The following is a 13,917-nucleotide window of genomic DNA, read 5'->3' as shown; positions in this document are numbered from 1 at the left end:
CCCTTTCAAGCTTCCCCGGTTCATGCCTGCTCGCTCTCTGTGCCCATTCCCAAGGCATACAGGCCGACAATCGAGAGGGGGGGCGGATCCGCCGATTCCGTCGTTGAATGAAACCGCATTTGCGAGCTCCCTTCCGGTCAACAGGTGTCAGTCTGCTTTTACGTCGAGAGTAGATCGCTGAGTTTGGTGATCGTCGGCTTCCCAGGCCATTGCGGTTTCAGATGGCTGATCTGATCGCTGGAAGGCATCTAGAAGACCCGTACTGGTTACGCTGAGAGCCTCAACTCTTGGCTGGGTTGTCCCCTTCATGGCATGAGTTTTGAGCCCTAGACCACGCACACGATGGCCAGGAACTTGTCTGCTGGTGTAAATTTGTGAAGTGTAGAGTGTAAACACACACGCTCGAGTCCTTCATCAAGCTCGCCCCCCGGAACCACAACCTCCCGTGACATGTACCTTGTACATGCATTGCATATAGGGTCTCTCTTCCGAGGATGAGATGAAAACTACCGCCTCGAAATGACTTTATATCGCAAGAATTTATGGGCATTGACTAATAGTGCTGGAGAAACCGCGCTCTATATTCTATCCCTGAACGGGGCTTATGCCGGGCTTGTAACACATTACAACAGTCATTTGATCTGACAATGGAGCTAACAAAAAACAGTTGGATCCATTCTGAAAGAGTCAGTAATCCTTATTCGAACCAGGATATCCATTCCGTGGGACATACGATATACTACTAGGCACCATAGCCACGGAATGGCCTGGGATGGTGGCCATGGCAAAGACAGTCTGAATGCCTCTCCCCCGGCTTTCCTACGGAGGTGGTATCGCTCCGCACTCTAGGACTTGCTGCTGGCCGGCCTTATACTGGCCACACTCAGAGCCAAGGCCCTTCCCGCCTATATCGGGGTCACTGAGCTGTGATTCAGCAGAGCCTGGGGAAAAGAACAAAGAGTCCATCAACCATTCCTGTACCAACTTTCCCCAAAGCCGAGGTCTCTTCTCTCGCCTACGGCACAACCTTCATGCTGGGCAATCTCGTCTACCCAAGAGGTCGTCGTCCTTCGGTTGCCCACTCGACTTGCCGCTCATCTTATTGCTGGGCATTTCAAAGTCATCGAGGGTGCGTCCCCGATCTGAATGAGCGAGTGTCTGCCTCGTTGGCTGTTCATCTTGGCCTTGCTGATTCTGCTTGTGCGAGTTAATTTGCGTCCCGCGGTTCACTACCCGCCTCGCGTCCAAAATACCGCTCATCTAGGGAGCCAAAAATATCGCCATGTATAGGGGTGACGGGGCGGTCCTGCATTGCAACATCGATATATTCTTGAGGCTCTTGTGGGTATAGCTGTAAGACGACACCTTGCTTGCGTGGTGGACTTAGCAAGTGAGATACGGTGGTGGCGATTATCAGAGAGGCAAATAAGTTTTCTGGACATGGTGACCGCACCGCTGGATGTTTGCGTGTGGCCCGTCATGCTTATTCTTGAGCGCAGGGTTCCGGGCTCCATCAAAGGTCCATCTCCGTCACTATCTCGTTCTCCGGGTTGTGGATATAATGGCATATTCCAACCATGCCGCTGAAGGTGTGCCCTTCACCACATTCCCAGCACCCCTGAACTTGGCAGAGAAGGCCGCGAAGCTGATGAGGCGAAGATGCTCACTGGATCCGGGCTGGCCTTCATGCCAGTCGGTCTCATTTGGCCCGATTGTGTCATCCCAACAGCACCACAAAAGCTTCGGCGGAGCAATCTTGCACCGAAATAGCTCATCATTGGTGCCAGTTCGAGACCAATGGTCCTTCAGCAGCTTGGCCAGGCCCTCGATATCTCGGTCGACAATGGTGAACTCATCACCAGCAGCCTGACTATCATCATCTCGGACATCTCCCCGAACCCAAGTTGGCGAAGAGCTTGGGTTCTCTCGTCCATGGTCCACCACTCCACTCAGGCCCCTCACCCACATGGCTCGATCTCATCTGACAGTCGGCTATCTCTGCCGATATGTCCACTATCTTGAGTTGGTTTGTGATCAATCAGGGCGGCCTCCTCGTGCAAAGCCGGCCAGATCGTGCCGGTTATGTTGGTGGCGTTGTCTAGACCCGTGAAAGCCAGGCACAGCAGGCAAGTCGTCTATGCATTGCAGCAAAAGAGGAGGTGAAAATACAGACCATGGGATACAGAGTTTACCTCAACGTCGGTGGCAGTGCCAGATGACGGACTTGTTTACTTTTACCATTGGCCATCATCGCCCTGGAGGGGGGTTCCTGCTCAGACGTCTTCCCTCACCCCCCCTTATTCCCACTTTTGGGTTTGATCTTTGTTTGAGTTACTTGCTGTTGCACGGCACTTCTTCTTCGCTCCGTCTTCACGCTGCTCCTTTGGCTCCTTTGTGCTGGTGGTAGTTTGGACCTGAGCATGGGCTCTTCAGGGGAGACCAACCACCCACTACTCTTCTCTCCCCCAAATATTCTTGCTCCGTCACCAGGCAACCCAGAATCTTTACACACATCAACGATTTTGTGTGAAAGAGGTGTCAAATCTGATCAGCCAAGCCAAGCTTTTTTTTGGTGCTTCTTCCATCAGGGTAACATCGGAGCGATGAAGGCTTGGGGTGGAACGGTGGTGGGAAGGTGTGCGTGCGCACGTCCTTATCAGATGGATGTTATAGACTTGTCTGGACCAGTCGAATCCAGCACCCTCCAACAAAAGCAGGAAGGCGTTGCGTTTTTCCCACTCTCACACCACCCAAAACCAAGAAGAAGATTGGTCTGGTTGCGGTTCCCGCTTTTCCGGCCGGCCCTTTCGGCTGGCAGTGCCGCCTCCGCAATAGTTGTCCCTTCCTTCCCCAGAGATTACCCCCAGCAGTTACAACCATGGGAGAAGAAAAGCAGGATGCGATGACTGGGGGGCGATGAATTGCAGCGCAGCAGTTGGAGAAGCAAATATCTGGGGAATGCCTGGCCATTTGCAATCTGAACAATATGATGGAGGGTGTTTTTCAATGGTACGCATATATCAGAGTCGAATATGATGGATGTCTGCATGTCCATAGTGGATGATGACAACGTGAATGCTTGTCATTAGGTACCATGGCAGCAAATCCTCCAGCGAAGAAAAGGATTGTCAATATCATCATAACTTAGTAGTTCTAAGATATACCTACACTACACTATAGCCTCGTATCAGTCCTTGTGCATATTCTGCCTGTTTTGCTTTGCCTTCCCATCAAGCCTGCATGTTTCAGGTATCGCTCGCTGCACGAGAAGACCCGATGCAGCCACACGCCAACGGCAACGTCAACGGCTCATCAGAGATACACACGTGGTTTTTTCCTTGCTAGGGCGGCACACGCACTACACTACACCAAGTTGAGAGAGAGTATTGGAGAACAACCATCCGTGTATGTGTGTGTGTGTGTGCTTTCCGATCTTGCTGGTTTCTAGCTGCAGAATGCATGCAGATTAGACAGGTGTGTGTTGAAACGCATTAAGTGGTTGTAGTAAGCAACCTTATCGCCACTTTTCTCACAGGAGAGTGGCAGCGCTGACAAAGGCAGGTCGGTCGTTGAGAAGGGTTGCTTGCTTGCTTGCTCTGCTTCCCTACCTGTCCGGCAGCAGCAGGTTGGGCTTCGCTACCAAGTTTTTTGATATCCCCCCCCACGATGCACGCGCACAGACACACACTCTCTCTTTTCTGTCTTTTCACAGCTAATGGTGGTGGTGATGATGTATGGCGTTTTGTTATTGTACTCAGTGCCAAAGAGACAAGTCGATGATGTCTGCAAGATAGGAGGTCCGATTTAGGAATAAGGGACAGGAGTAAACGTCCAGACAGACACGCCACATGTGCAGGCCTGCATACCTACCTACCGCTCGGACCCCCCCTTACTAAGTCTTTTGGCTGTTTACGCTTCGTTACGACACGCCTTCTTTGGAGATAGCAGGAAGGATTCTGGACACTGCTAAAAAGACGTTGAAGATAGTTGGCCAGAACGCACCTCCTCTACTCAGTTCACCCCTGGCCGTACAAAAACATCTCGATCAGGCCCTGCCCTGGCAGCAACAGGGCAGACAAAACTCAGATCCCAGCCCAGCCTCATACCTAGTGCAGGTCAGAGAAACGTTATCACCGGTGAGAAGGAGATCCGGGGCTTCAGTGCCGGGCCAAAACTGGACCTGTTCCCAAGCTGTGATTGGCAAGAAATGCCAACGGGGAGCTCACCGGTCTATGACTGCAAGTTCTGCAGGGGAGGGCATCCTTCTTGCTCGGTGCCTACACTAACAATTGTATACTACCTGTGGTGAACCTGCTGCTACAACTCGCTGACCCTTGAACAGACATTCAACCCCCCACCCTTGTCTATGAGGCTACTGCAGGACAATTGCAACGTCTGGCAAAGAACGAATGGTACAGCGGTAGTGCGTGCATTTCCCGTTAAAACAAAACATTCCCCAACAAGGGTGATCTCTACACTCGGAGTTGAGAGGTACCGAAGGGGGGTGGGGATATACCGCCCTTATGGTCCCCTTTTTGGAATATTCTCGACATCCATGATTATCTCCCTCCCTCTGGACTCGGAGTTGACAGGTACCGAGCGGCATTTGCCTTTTTCTCATTTTTCGGTCTTCTTGCTGAGTATGAAACTTTTTTGCCAATTAATTTATCTAGCGCCGCTTGTCGCTTGTCCCTTCCCGTTGCCGCCCATATGAATCCTGCCAGGAATAGACGCGCACCCCCTTCCCTTCCCTTGCCCATTAGTAAAAAGTGGCGAAACGGTATTTTTGGGTTCAAGGGAGGCAGCCCAGCAGGGTTTTTTGGTGTTCAATTCATAAAAAGGATCTTGAACACATGCACACAACGAAAAAAAATGTTATGCGGGGCAATGACAGGTGAGATAGATGTTTGAATCTGGAAATTGCGGAGGTGCGGTTGGCGCTATACCGGTGTTGATATACCTTCCCATTCTGGGGTGGCCTGCCTCGCTGGTTAGGAAATGTGTCTGTCAGTCAGAGCGGCTGTCAAAAGTGCCAACTGAGGTGTCAAGAGGTGTCAGATGTCGTGAGTGTTTACGAGTTCCTTGAAGAGAAAGTTCTTTGGGGACAACGGTGTCTTCTCAGACGTCGATCGAAGAAAGATACTCAATACTCTTCGAACGTAAAAGCATTCTGAGTCTATTGATGACGTTGATTTAAGAATTGTCCCACCTTCCACTGATCTAGAGATGTGACACATGATAGAACTCGGACCAAGCGAGCTGTGCGTATCGTTACCGAGTCAGCCAGCACAGGCATGCCTACTGGCATACGAGCTCCTTTGAAAACACTGAAGAGAGGCTACTCCCTGAAGACTTTCATGACACAACAGAGACAATTACTTGTTTTCACCCTCAGGTGTGCCACCCAATCAAACCCCAAGAGCCCCGAGCCGCCCGCGGAGAGCAACAAAATGTGGGAGCCAAAAAGAGATCTTAAAGATTCTCAAGACAACCAAACATTACACTTCACTGTAACTCTCCAAATGTCAATCCACGTCTATCCCTTTCTCCCGACCCTGAAGACCATCAGTGCACAAAATCTACTTTCCAGGCTTTCCAAGGAAAAATCATACCCCAGAACCATTTTGATCCCCCAACTTCGCCACCTCCCATATTAAAAAATCCCCAAAACCACATCCATCAGGATTCAGGTCCCTCCTCTTTTTTCCCCCTTCCTCCTCCCAAACCAGAAAATAGACGATCCCAGTGCCACGTCTCGCCTCCTATTTCTGGTTTTCGACTCCTCATTTTCAATCTAAAAACCACGTGGTAATCATCACACTCTCCCATTCAAAGTAACCTGAAATCCACTGATTTGCTGGTTAATTTGGAGAGACGCACCCTTTCCACGCAGCAGAAGGCAACCAAAAGCGAGCGGATAAGAAAGCCAAAGGGGAAGGGAAAGAAGAAAAACACCGCCCAGGCTGACATCATCCCTGGATTGATGCTACACTGGAGGTGAAACTAAGCCCTTTTCTCCGCCCGTCGCGGTCCGCCGTGCTCCTGTATCGTTTGACTCTTCGTTTTCATGCCAACGGCGGAGAAAGCTAAGCCGGCATGGCTTGCATGGCCGTCACAGCGAGCCAGCAGAAATGAGGCCGAATGCCGTAAACACCGACCGAAGCACAACAGGAAGGGAAAGGACACTGGTGAAAACCTTGATGCCAAGTAAACGTCAATCGATAAACCCGTCTAGGCATGCAAAATCGGACCCTAAATATGTTGAATCTTGGGCGAGAGGTTTCGTTCCAAGCCCAATTGTTGTTGATGTGTCTCGGACCATATCACACCTGATGACGGGTGAAGTGTGGGGAGTGATCACTTCTGGTACCGAACATGGGGCAGTTGATGGTTGATGGCTGGCTTGCTGACTAGTATCGACACCAACCTGGAAAAGGCTTAGTAGACAGACGAATTAAAAAAGCCGTTGCAACGCAACGGTCAAGACAAGGGGCCAGAAAAACTAGCATCTTACCCGACCGGACCAGTTCTGGACAGGGGCCGGTACTTGGATGACGGATCGGGCTGCCTAGCTGTTAATAAACCTGTTGGTTTTCACCAGACCAGACCGGACCAACGAATGAACTCGTAGACTGTGAAAAATAGAAACAACAACAACAAGAAGAAGAAGACACCAAGAAAGAAACAGTTAACCCCCCACATCATTGCTTGCCCGTGACCTCATCACCCACTCGTCATCAAGTGCAAACACGGAACTTCCCTTGTCCTCATCCTCTCGGTCGCAGTGAAATAGGTCAGATGAACAAGAGACAAGCCTGCCGGCTCTGCCTTACTGGTTCCTCTGGGCACGGTGGAAGGCGAGGGGTTGAGGGGGCCCTAGTTCGGCAGCCGTGATTGGGTTTTTTCTGCGGTCATGACGCGATGTAACAGCGGCACACGGAGCTCGTTGAAGGTGGAGAGCTCGACCCCTGGCCGCTCTGGCGGGAGAGGAGGTTGGACCCGATGTTAACGGCACACCACACACCCCTTGCCAATCTGCCAGGTGGTGAACATCGTCTCTCCACTCTTCACTATCGGCTGTGCAGGGACCGCATGTTGAATCAGGTAAATTTAGCATCACCGTGGCCGATTGTTAACATTCGAGATGAGTGCTTGGAGCTGTATATGAAGGGATTGGAGGACACTGAGTCATGTGGCAACCCGAAATGGGATGTCCATAGATCACGTTCCTGCACATCTTCAACGGTGGAGGGCGAGCGGTGGGTGAGGAGAAGACAAGAGGGCTTGTTGGATGATAAATGAGGGGAAATACTGATGTCGTCGTGCGGAGAAAGTTGACCGGACCTGTCGGGGGGCTTTACGCAGCGGCGTGGGTGAGCAGGAACATGGCGAGGACACTGTGAGGCTCCTCGATGGCCCATCACCGACCGTCTTCTTCAAACCCTCTCGTGATGGGTCCTTCCTCAAGTGGCCGATGTCATCAAGCACTCACTGATTTGATAACTGGAAGTGGGTGTAGTAGGTGTGCGGATGAGTGCCGGTCGGCAGCCGTATGTCAGCGAAAGGATCCGGGTTTGCGCGTATCATCCCGTATCGAACCCACCAGCATCGGACCTCAATATAAAAAAACCCTGGTCATCTTTCACCAGCTGAGTTCAAGTAGCGAAACTCGTTCAATAAAGGTCCTAGAGAGATAACAAGCCGGGGTGTCGGAACCGAGCTGGCATCCGACATTGGCCCTGACTGAGGAACCGAATGTGAACATTCTTCAAAGGGCCGTGTACTCGATGGTTGACATCAGTCGTCTCTGGTCTTTTCCCCCTCGATGGGGTCGCATTCAAGGTCGCATAGACACGAGGATGTGGTAGCCGTGTGAGACGGAGGGCCGTATGCGTGTCTTCCCCGTTCCCTGCCTTGGGTAGTCTAAGCTGTTGCGTGCCGCAGTGACATCGTGGACGATGGCGAAGGCGAGCGTTACGGCGAAGGACTATCGTCTTGCCACCTCAACTATGATTTGGCGTGAGATGGGCCGAGCTCGCAGGCCTGGTGTCCCGATCTGGCTTTGGCACGCAGCCCTCGCCAGCATAAGTCCGAATTAGGACTGCTTCGAGGTCCTGAACGATGCCGAGAGTCCAAGTTGGCTACGCTCGCGTATGCAGGCACTTGAACAAGCTGCAGGCCAAACCCCGTTCAGTCTTTTGCAGCCAGTAACCAAATGTCTTCATTTGTGGTTCCTTTGTGACGGGCCAGTATTGTTTGCATCTGTCAGACTGTCAGAGTCGAGGGAGTCGAGGGAAGACAAGAGTCGTTAGGTCAGTGGCAGCCAAGACAGGGCTCGCAAGCAATCGCTATGTTTGGAGCCCGAGTGTAGGTAGGTTGGGTGAGGGCTCTGGTTCCCTTCTCCCGAGGAGGGCCTTGCAGAGACAGACTAGGAGCTGTTTGGTCTCTGATGTGGTAACTGGCAGTGTTGTAGTACTGTAGTAGTGTATAACCGGACGAGGGGAGGGTGTGAAGGGGTGGCACGGAAACAGTTGAGGTGTCAAGAAACAACAAATCGGCCAGGGCCCTGCCCCGCAGATCGGATTCGGGCGGTGTCTTCCCTTTCCAGACAGCTTCGTTCACCGTGCAACTCTTTTGGTCGGTGACGAGACTCTGAAGAGTCGTTGCCAAGCGTCGCAATGGGAGCTTGTCTCTTGACACCTGCTGGCCAGTGTCATCTCGCACAGACCGGGTGTTCATTGGCCCTCATTTCACACCCTGTCTTGGGTTGCTTCCACGTCCCCTCGAGGACACAACCCGCGCGCTTTCAGCCCTGAACCCTGCCCTAGGTTGCGCCAGTTTCAAGAAAGTGCCGTCTTGATGGGCAGTGAGAACTGGTGATTGGCAACAAGAACCGATCGATATCGTCTCGGAAATTTGTCTCAAGGAATTTGCCCGCCGCTAGGGAGCTTTCAAGAGCCGTTTGCAACACTGACCACCAGTTCGCGATGGTCAACATTTGCAACCGTGACGTGGTGACTACTGATCCATATAGAGAGTGGATGACGGGAGCATGAACTGGGTAGCATCGGAAATCAAGCTTCAAAAAGACCACAAGCGAGTGCGAGCAGCTTTGGGGGCCAAGAGCGAGCGTTGTACTGCGGAGTGCGACATGTCAATATGTGGATGAAATCTGAAAGAGGATGTCACGATCCAAGCATCAGGATCATGGCTGTACCTAGGGGACCATCATCACATGGTCGACGCATTCTATCTGGATGGCATGTCGATGAAAAGAGAGAGGGTAGATGTAGGAAAGCAATCTGACATGTGAGCTACTCATCTCATGGCTTCTTATCTCCAAAGTAAGTTGAGAGTTCTTTGATGGGTTCTGAATACAGGTCGAGAGATATACATGTCTGTTAGTCCAGATCTCTAAGCCAAATGGTCGACTTAGTTCATTCAAACCTGCTCGTCCATGACAATGACCGCGACGAAGTATCTAAGCTAGCTATAGCCGGAATTAAGACAATGAAACATAAACTATACTTCCTTCATCAAATGAATGTGTCTGTTCAAGACTATCTCTTTACGGCATTTCAAGTCCAAAATATCGGCGACTTGGGAGCTTTACCACTCATGGTGTAAAGACAACAATAGTCCCTATTATATCTAGGGTTCCTATGGCCAGACACACCCGACTTTCCATTCTGCTTGAGCCAGATACAAGTTAAAATCAAAATCAAGCTCGTTGGAAGTGCTAAACCAAAGACGGCAGTCAATACATGAAGCTTATCGACAACTCGACTTTGCAGAGTTCAAATTATTTCATATGATAAGTGGATAAAAGAAGTAATATCCGGGGCAAAGCAACTATCAGGAGGATCCTTTCTAAAGTATGCTGCAAGTATATACCAGACACCTTCTGGTGAAGGGCGAAACCTCACCTGCCTTAATCATTGATTGCTTTTAGACATACAAGACTAAATCAATCAAAAGAGTATAGGCTGCATGATCTCTCGCATCAAAATATTTCTCGCACTTGAGTCGCAGTGTGGTGTGCTGTTGTTCTTCCTTTTTCCTGTAATCATTCAGAACAGCCCCTGAAAATATAGCTTTCAAACCCAACCTTTTCTACATCGACTTCAAAGACAGCAAGGAATGTATAGTGAGAGACAAAAGAACTCAAATTAGAAAATGTAAACTAAGGAAAAAAGGCAAAAGCTCACTTGCCCCTCGAGGGCAGGTGCCGAAAACCCAGTCGTATAGGGTTTTGCGAGGAACCGAACGGTCAGCCCTAATACCCGTACCATTTAACCACAAGGATCTTTTGATGAAGGTGCTGGGGCTGATTGAAATCTATCATGGTTGACCTAATACACTAACCATCAAAAAGCTTTGCAGGCCAACCCGGTGTGTTCCCGACTCGAGCAGTACCATGTCACCATGCAACCGTACTCGGTGTTGATAAACTCGCCCCCTCTTTCAGTTTTGTGGCATTAGAAACTCACATTTTAGACTTGTCTCGACATACTCTTGGTTATTAAAGTCTTTTGGTCGTAGGTCGTGTACGCGTGGGTCCGGTCAATGATGGGGCTTTTCATGCTTGGTACCTAATAGATTTCAGGCATCTTTCCATCATTTTTCATGACATATCATTCTACAAGTTGAAAGACCATTAAATGATATGCAGTCACGTACCTTAGGGCTCAGACGTCAATAAAGAAGGACGAGAGAAAAGCTGAAGATTATTCTTGGCCAGTTTTGACCTGACAGTCTTACCGTGACCAGGTCACCACTGCAGTAATCAAAGTATATCTAGTTCTCCCGTACGCCTGATGATCTTCTTGGAATCGTACGATTGATACACTCTCAAGATGTCACAATCCTTGAGACAGACTCCGGGCCTCGCTTTTTCCTTGGCCACTGTAATCACACCATTTTCTCTCATTAGCTTGCTGATGAACTACACTTAATGGAACAGGAGATGATGGAACACGTCAGAGAAACAAAGTCTCCAACTTGATCATTTTACAGGGAGGGCAGTTGTGGCACTTTAGAAGGGTTTTTTGATATCCCGATAAACACAATGTTCTGCCTCACATAAACCAACACCTTGTATAAATCAGCGCTGTTGTTTCCCCCCAAACTATGTGTACAAGCTTTTCCACACCTCTACCGCATCCGAAATTGCCCTCTTTCTCTAAGTGGACGACTCGCGCTTCACCATAGTCCCATGGTGATAATCCTCATCCCTCTGGTAGTCCGATACCAACCTACCGCGGTGATCTTCGTCCCACCTCCGCTCCCGCTCCAAATCCATCTCATTCAACAGTTCCTGTCCAACGCTGGTTTCGATTTCCTGTCCGTCTTTGCCCACAAAAACCGGCAAGCCCTCATTGAGCGGATTTGTAACTCGACGGACTCTTCGGAACTCGAGGGGTGTGGTGCTCAACCATTCCAGTCTGAACGGCTCGCTGGTGCCCCAGGGCAGGCTCTTCATCCAACAGGGCCGTGGGATCTTCGACGACGGTGCGGTTGTCATCCGGGCGTAGCCTTGAAAGTGGCCAGACTGGTTGATCGAAAAGAACAGGATAACGTTCCTACACTGGTTGAAGGCCTCGGTAAATGTCGAGCTGTTTTTGGCCTGCGTTGTCCAAATATTCTGCATTTTGTATGGTCAGCATGGCCTCCTGAAGCCATTGGATTGGGATGGGGACCTACATCTTCCATACACTGTTCGACATTCTGCTCATTAAAAGACTTGACGATGAAGAATCGAGTATCTGTACAACACAACACCAGGTTAATCAGTCCCATGGATCAATGACCGCCAGACAAAGACCTTGCTACGATGGGGACCAGGGAATGGATGAGACATCTTCTACTAACCACCTCGACGTCCAAAGTCTAGACGTCGTGATCTTCCGTTCTCTCTGTCATGATGAGCCGAATCCCGACGTCCTTTGTAGCTATCATACCTCGACTGAGGCCGGTCATCACCATATTCCCGACGGAATGAAGGACCTCTCGGCGGGCTCCGAGAACGCTGGAAGTTGGACGGCTCCTTGTAGTTATGCCAGCAGGGGGGCGGGCGCCCAAAATCCTGCCGAGGGTGGCTAGAACGACTGTCCGCGAGCTCTAGGCGTCTGCTCTCATCCACTGGGTTGTTGTCTTCTCTCTGGACATCTTGGTGGTTAGTTCGAGGAAGCTTATCTCTTCCTTGCGTGTCAGCCCCTTCCTCAGGGTGCGCTCTCTTTGTCGCCGTGTGCATGATGCCTGAAGTCAGAAACATTGCGCTAGTAATTTCTTTGCCCTCAGGCTCGGGTTTGTTGGGGGTGATGGGAGTAGGTAAGCTTTGTCTCGTCTCTGAGACACTCTGTACGCGAGTAACCAAAGGCGCGGGTGTGGCCTTGTTCTGAGGTTGCCGTGGCCAGGAATCATTCTCAGCTTCTTCCAAAAGCTTTCGTTCCTCCTCCTCGAGTCTCTTTTTCTTGGCCGCGAGGTCTCTTAAGCGCCGAAAACGGTCCAACTTTACTGTGCGAACCTCTGTGTTGTGGTACTCGGTCATTTCAAGCCAGTCTTTGATGTCGGGAGCAAGCTCGAGTAGCTCTTGTATCGCGTGGGAAGCTGACGATGAGACTTCTACATTGCCTGTGTGTGGCTGTGAGCCGGTGGAAGACGTTGTCCGTGTGACCAGTGTCTCTTGACAGTGTGGTAGCCCATGATGGTTGCTCGTCACGGCATTCATGAATGAAAGGGGCTGTGAAGTGTTCGTATAGACCTCCTCTTGTGAGGTGTACTTGGTTGAGTTAGCAGCATGGGCCTGATGGTTTCTTGACAAGGCATCGGACGACGACGACGAGGGCTGTGGGTTATCATCGTTGACTCCAGATGTAACCCGTATCGAGGTGATCAAGTCCTGAATATCGTCATCAGTCGCACCTAACGACACCTTGCTCGACTCTTTAGAAATGGTCGTGCTGTTCTGGCGGCGACTTCGACTGAGTTTCTCTCTCAGCGCAGCGGAGCGAGCATCCAGGCTGCTCAGATCAGCCAGTTGGCCTGGCATTTCGACTGAATATCGACTTCCTTGATTCGATATGTTATATGTCGAAATAGGGGCAGCTACTACTGCGCAAGATCAGCACGTGAAGATGGGACCGTGATATTGAGATGACTGAGGATTACCGACGATATGGTGCCCAAGTCTGTGTTTTGCTGCTTTCGCCGACCAGCGCTGTCGAATACGGTTAGAACTGTAGACGATGTGCTGTAAAACTGCTGAGATATCAAGAGACCGTGAGTTGGCATCGGATGTGAGTCAAGCGTGGGCAGAGAGTGTTCAGGGAACCCAACTCGAGGTTCAAATTCTTGAACTTTCGCAGAGTGGGGCGCTACTTCCAGTCATTGGCAAAGCCAAGCACTGGTTATGACAGATTGGGTTCAACTGGGAGGAGCAATCCGGGACGCAGGCGGGAGCTCTGTCTGCTTTCCTTTTCCGCCACAATAAAAGTGAAGTTTGGATGGAAGCTGAGTGGAAGGCGCAGAGAGATGCGGGGAAACTTCATCAGGTAGGTAAGGTGTTGTGATGGATACCTATGCTGCTGTACGAGTCCGATGAGCTGCAGCTCGGGACAGCAACTGAGTCAGTGTCCAATAGATCATTCACATCTTTTCTGACTTCGAGTACAAAACAAATGGAAACCCAAAGCTTTCAAAACATGGGCAGGTCCTCCCCGTTTTGTGGTCTTCAGCATCGATATATCAATTCGACGGATCTAACCCATCTCTGAACCCTAACCCCTCACTAGAGATCAGATAATGGAGCCGCCCCGCCCCACACTTCAGCAAGGCAGTGGCACGATGTCCCCTTCTCATCTCCGTTGCTCCACACACGAAACCTCAGCAGCGGTGGTGATGCTTGAGCATGGATGG

General features: G+C 50.6%; 1 protein-coding gene across 1 annotated transcript; it reads right to left on the bottom strand.

Moving 5' to 3' along the window:
• Nucleotides 1-10,989: 10,989 nt before the first annotated feature.
• QC761_407560 (uncharacterized protein) lies at nt 10,990-13,646 on the bottom strand. The gene is made up of 3 exons (XM_062879039.1): nt 11,872-13,646; nt 11,704-11,765; nt 10,990-11,644 (listed from the first exon to the last, which is right to left on the bottom strand). Exons 1-3 carry the CDS (start codon nt 13,049-13,051, stop codon nt 11,183-11,185), a joined length of 1,704 nt encoding a protein of 567 aa, XP_062732480.1. The 5' UTR covers nt 13,052-13,646; the 3' UTR covers nt 10,990-11,182.
• Nucleotides 13,647-13,917: the final 271 nt, after the last annotated feature.

The sequence above is a fragment of the Podospora bellae-mahoneyi genome, chromosome 4, assembly GCF_035222275.1.
Source record: "Podospora bellae-mahoneyi strain CBS 112042 chromosome 4, whole genome shotgun sequence".
NCBI classification, from domain to species: domain Eukaryota; kingdom Fungi; phylum Ascomycota; class Sordariomycetes; order Sordariales; family Podosporaceae; genus Podospora; species Podospora bellae-mahoneyi.
This window is presented reverse-complemented; position numbering and strand designations above follow the sequence as displayed.

Bases quoted from the DNA above. Each gene is read 5' to 3' on its own strand.
- QC761_407560 (XM_062879039.1), bottom strand. From the start codon at position 13,051: ATGCCAGGCCAACTGGCTGATCTGAGCAGCCTGGATGCTCGCTCCGCT. The intron at 11,766-11,871 runs GTTAGTAGAAGA...TGTGTTGTACAG, and splicing joins AGACTTTGGACGTCGAGGTG to ATACTCGATTCTTCATCGTC. The intron at 11,645-11,703 runs GTAGGTCCCCAT...TACAAAATGCAG, and splicing joins TCGAACAGTGTATGGAAGAT to AATATTTGGACAACGCAGGC.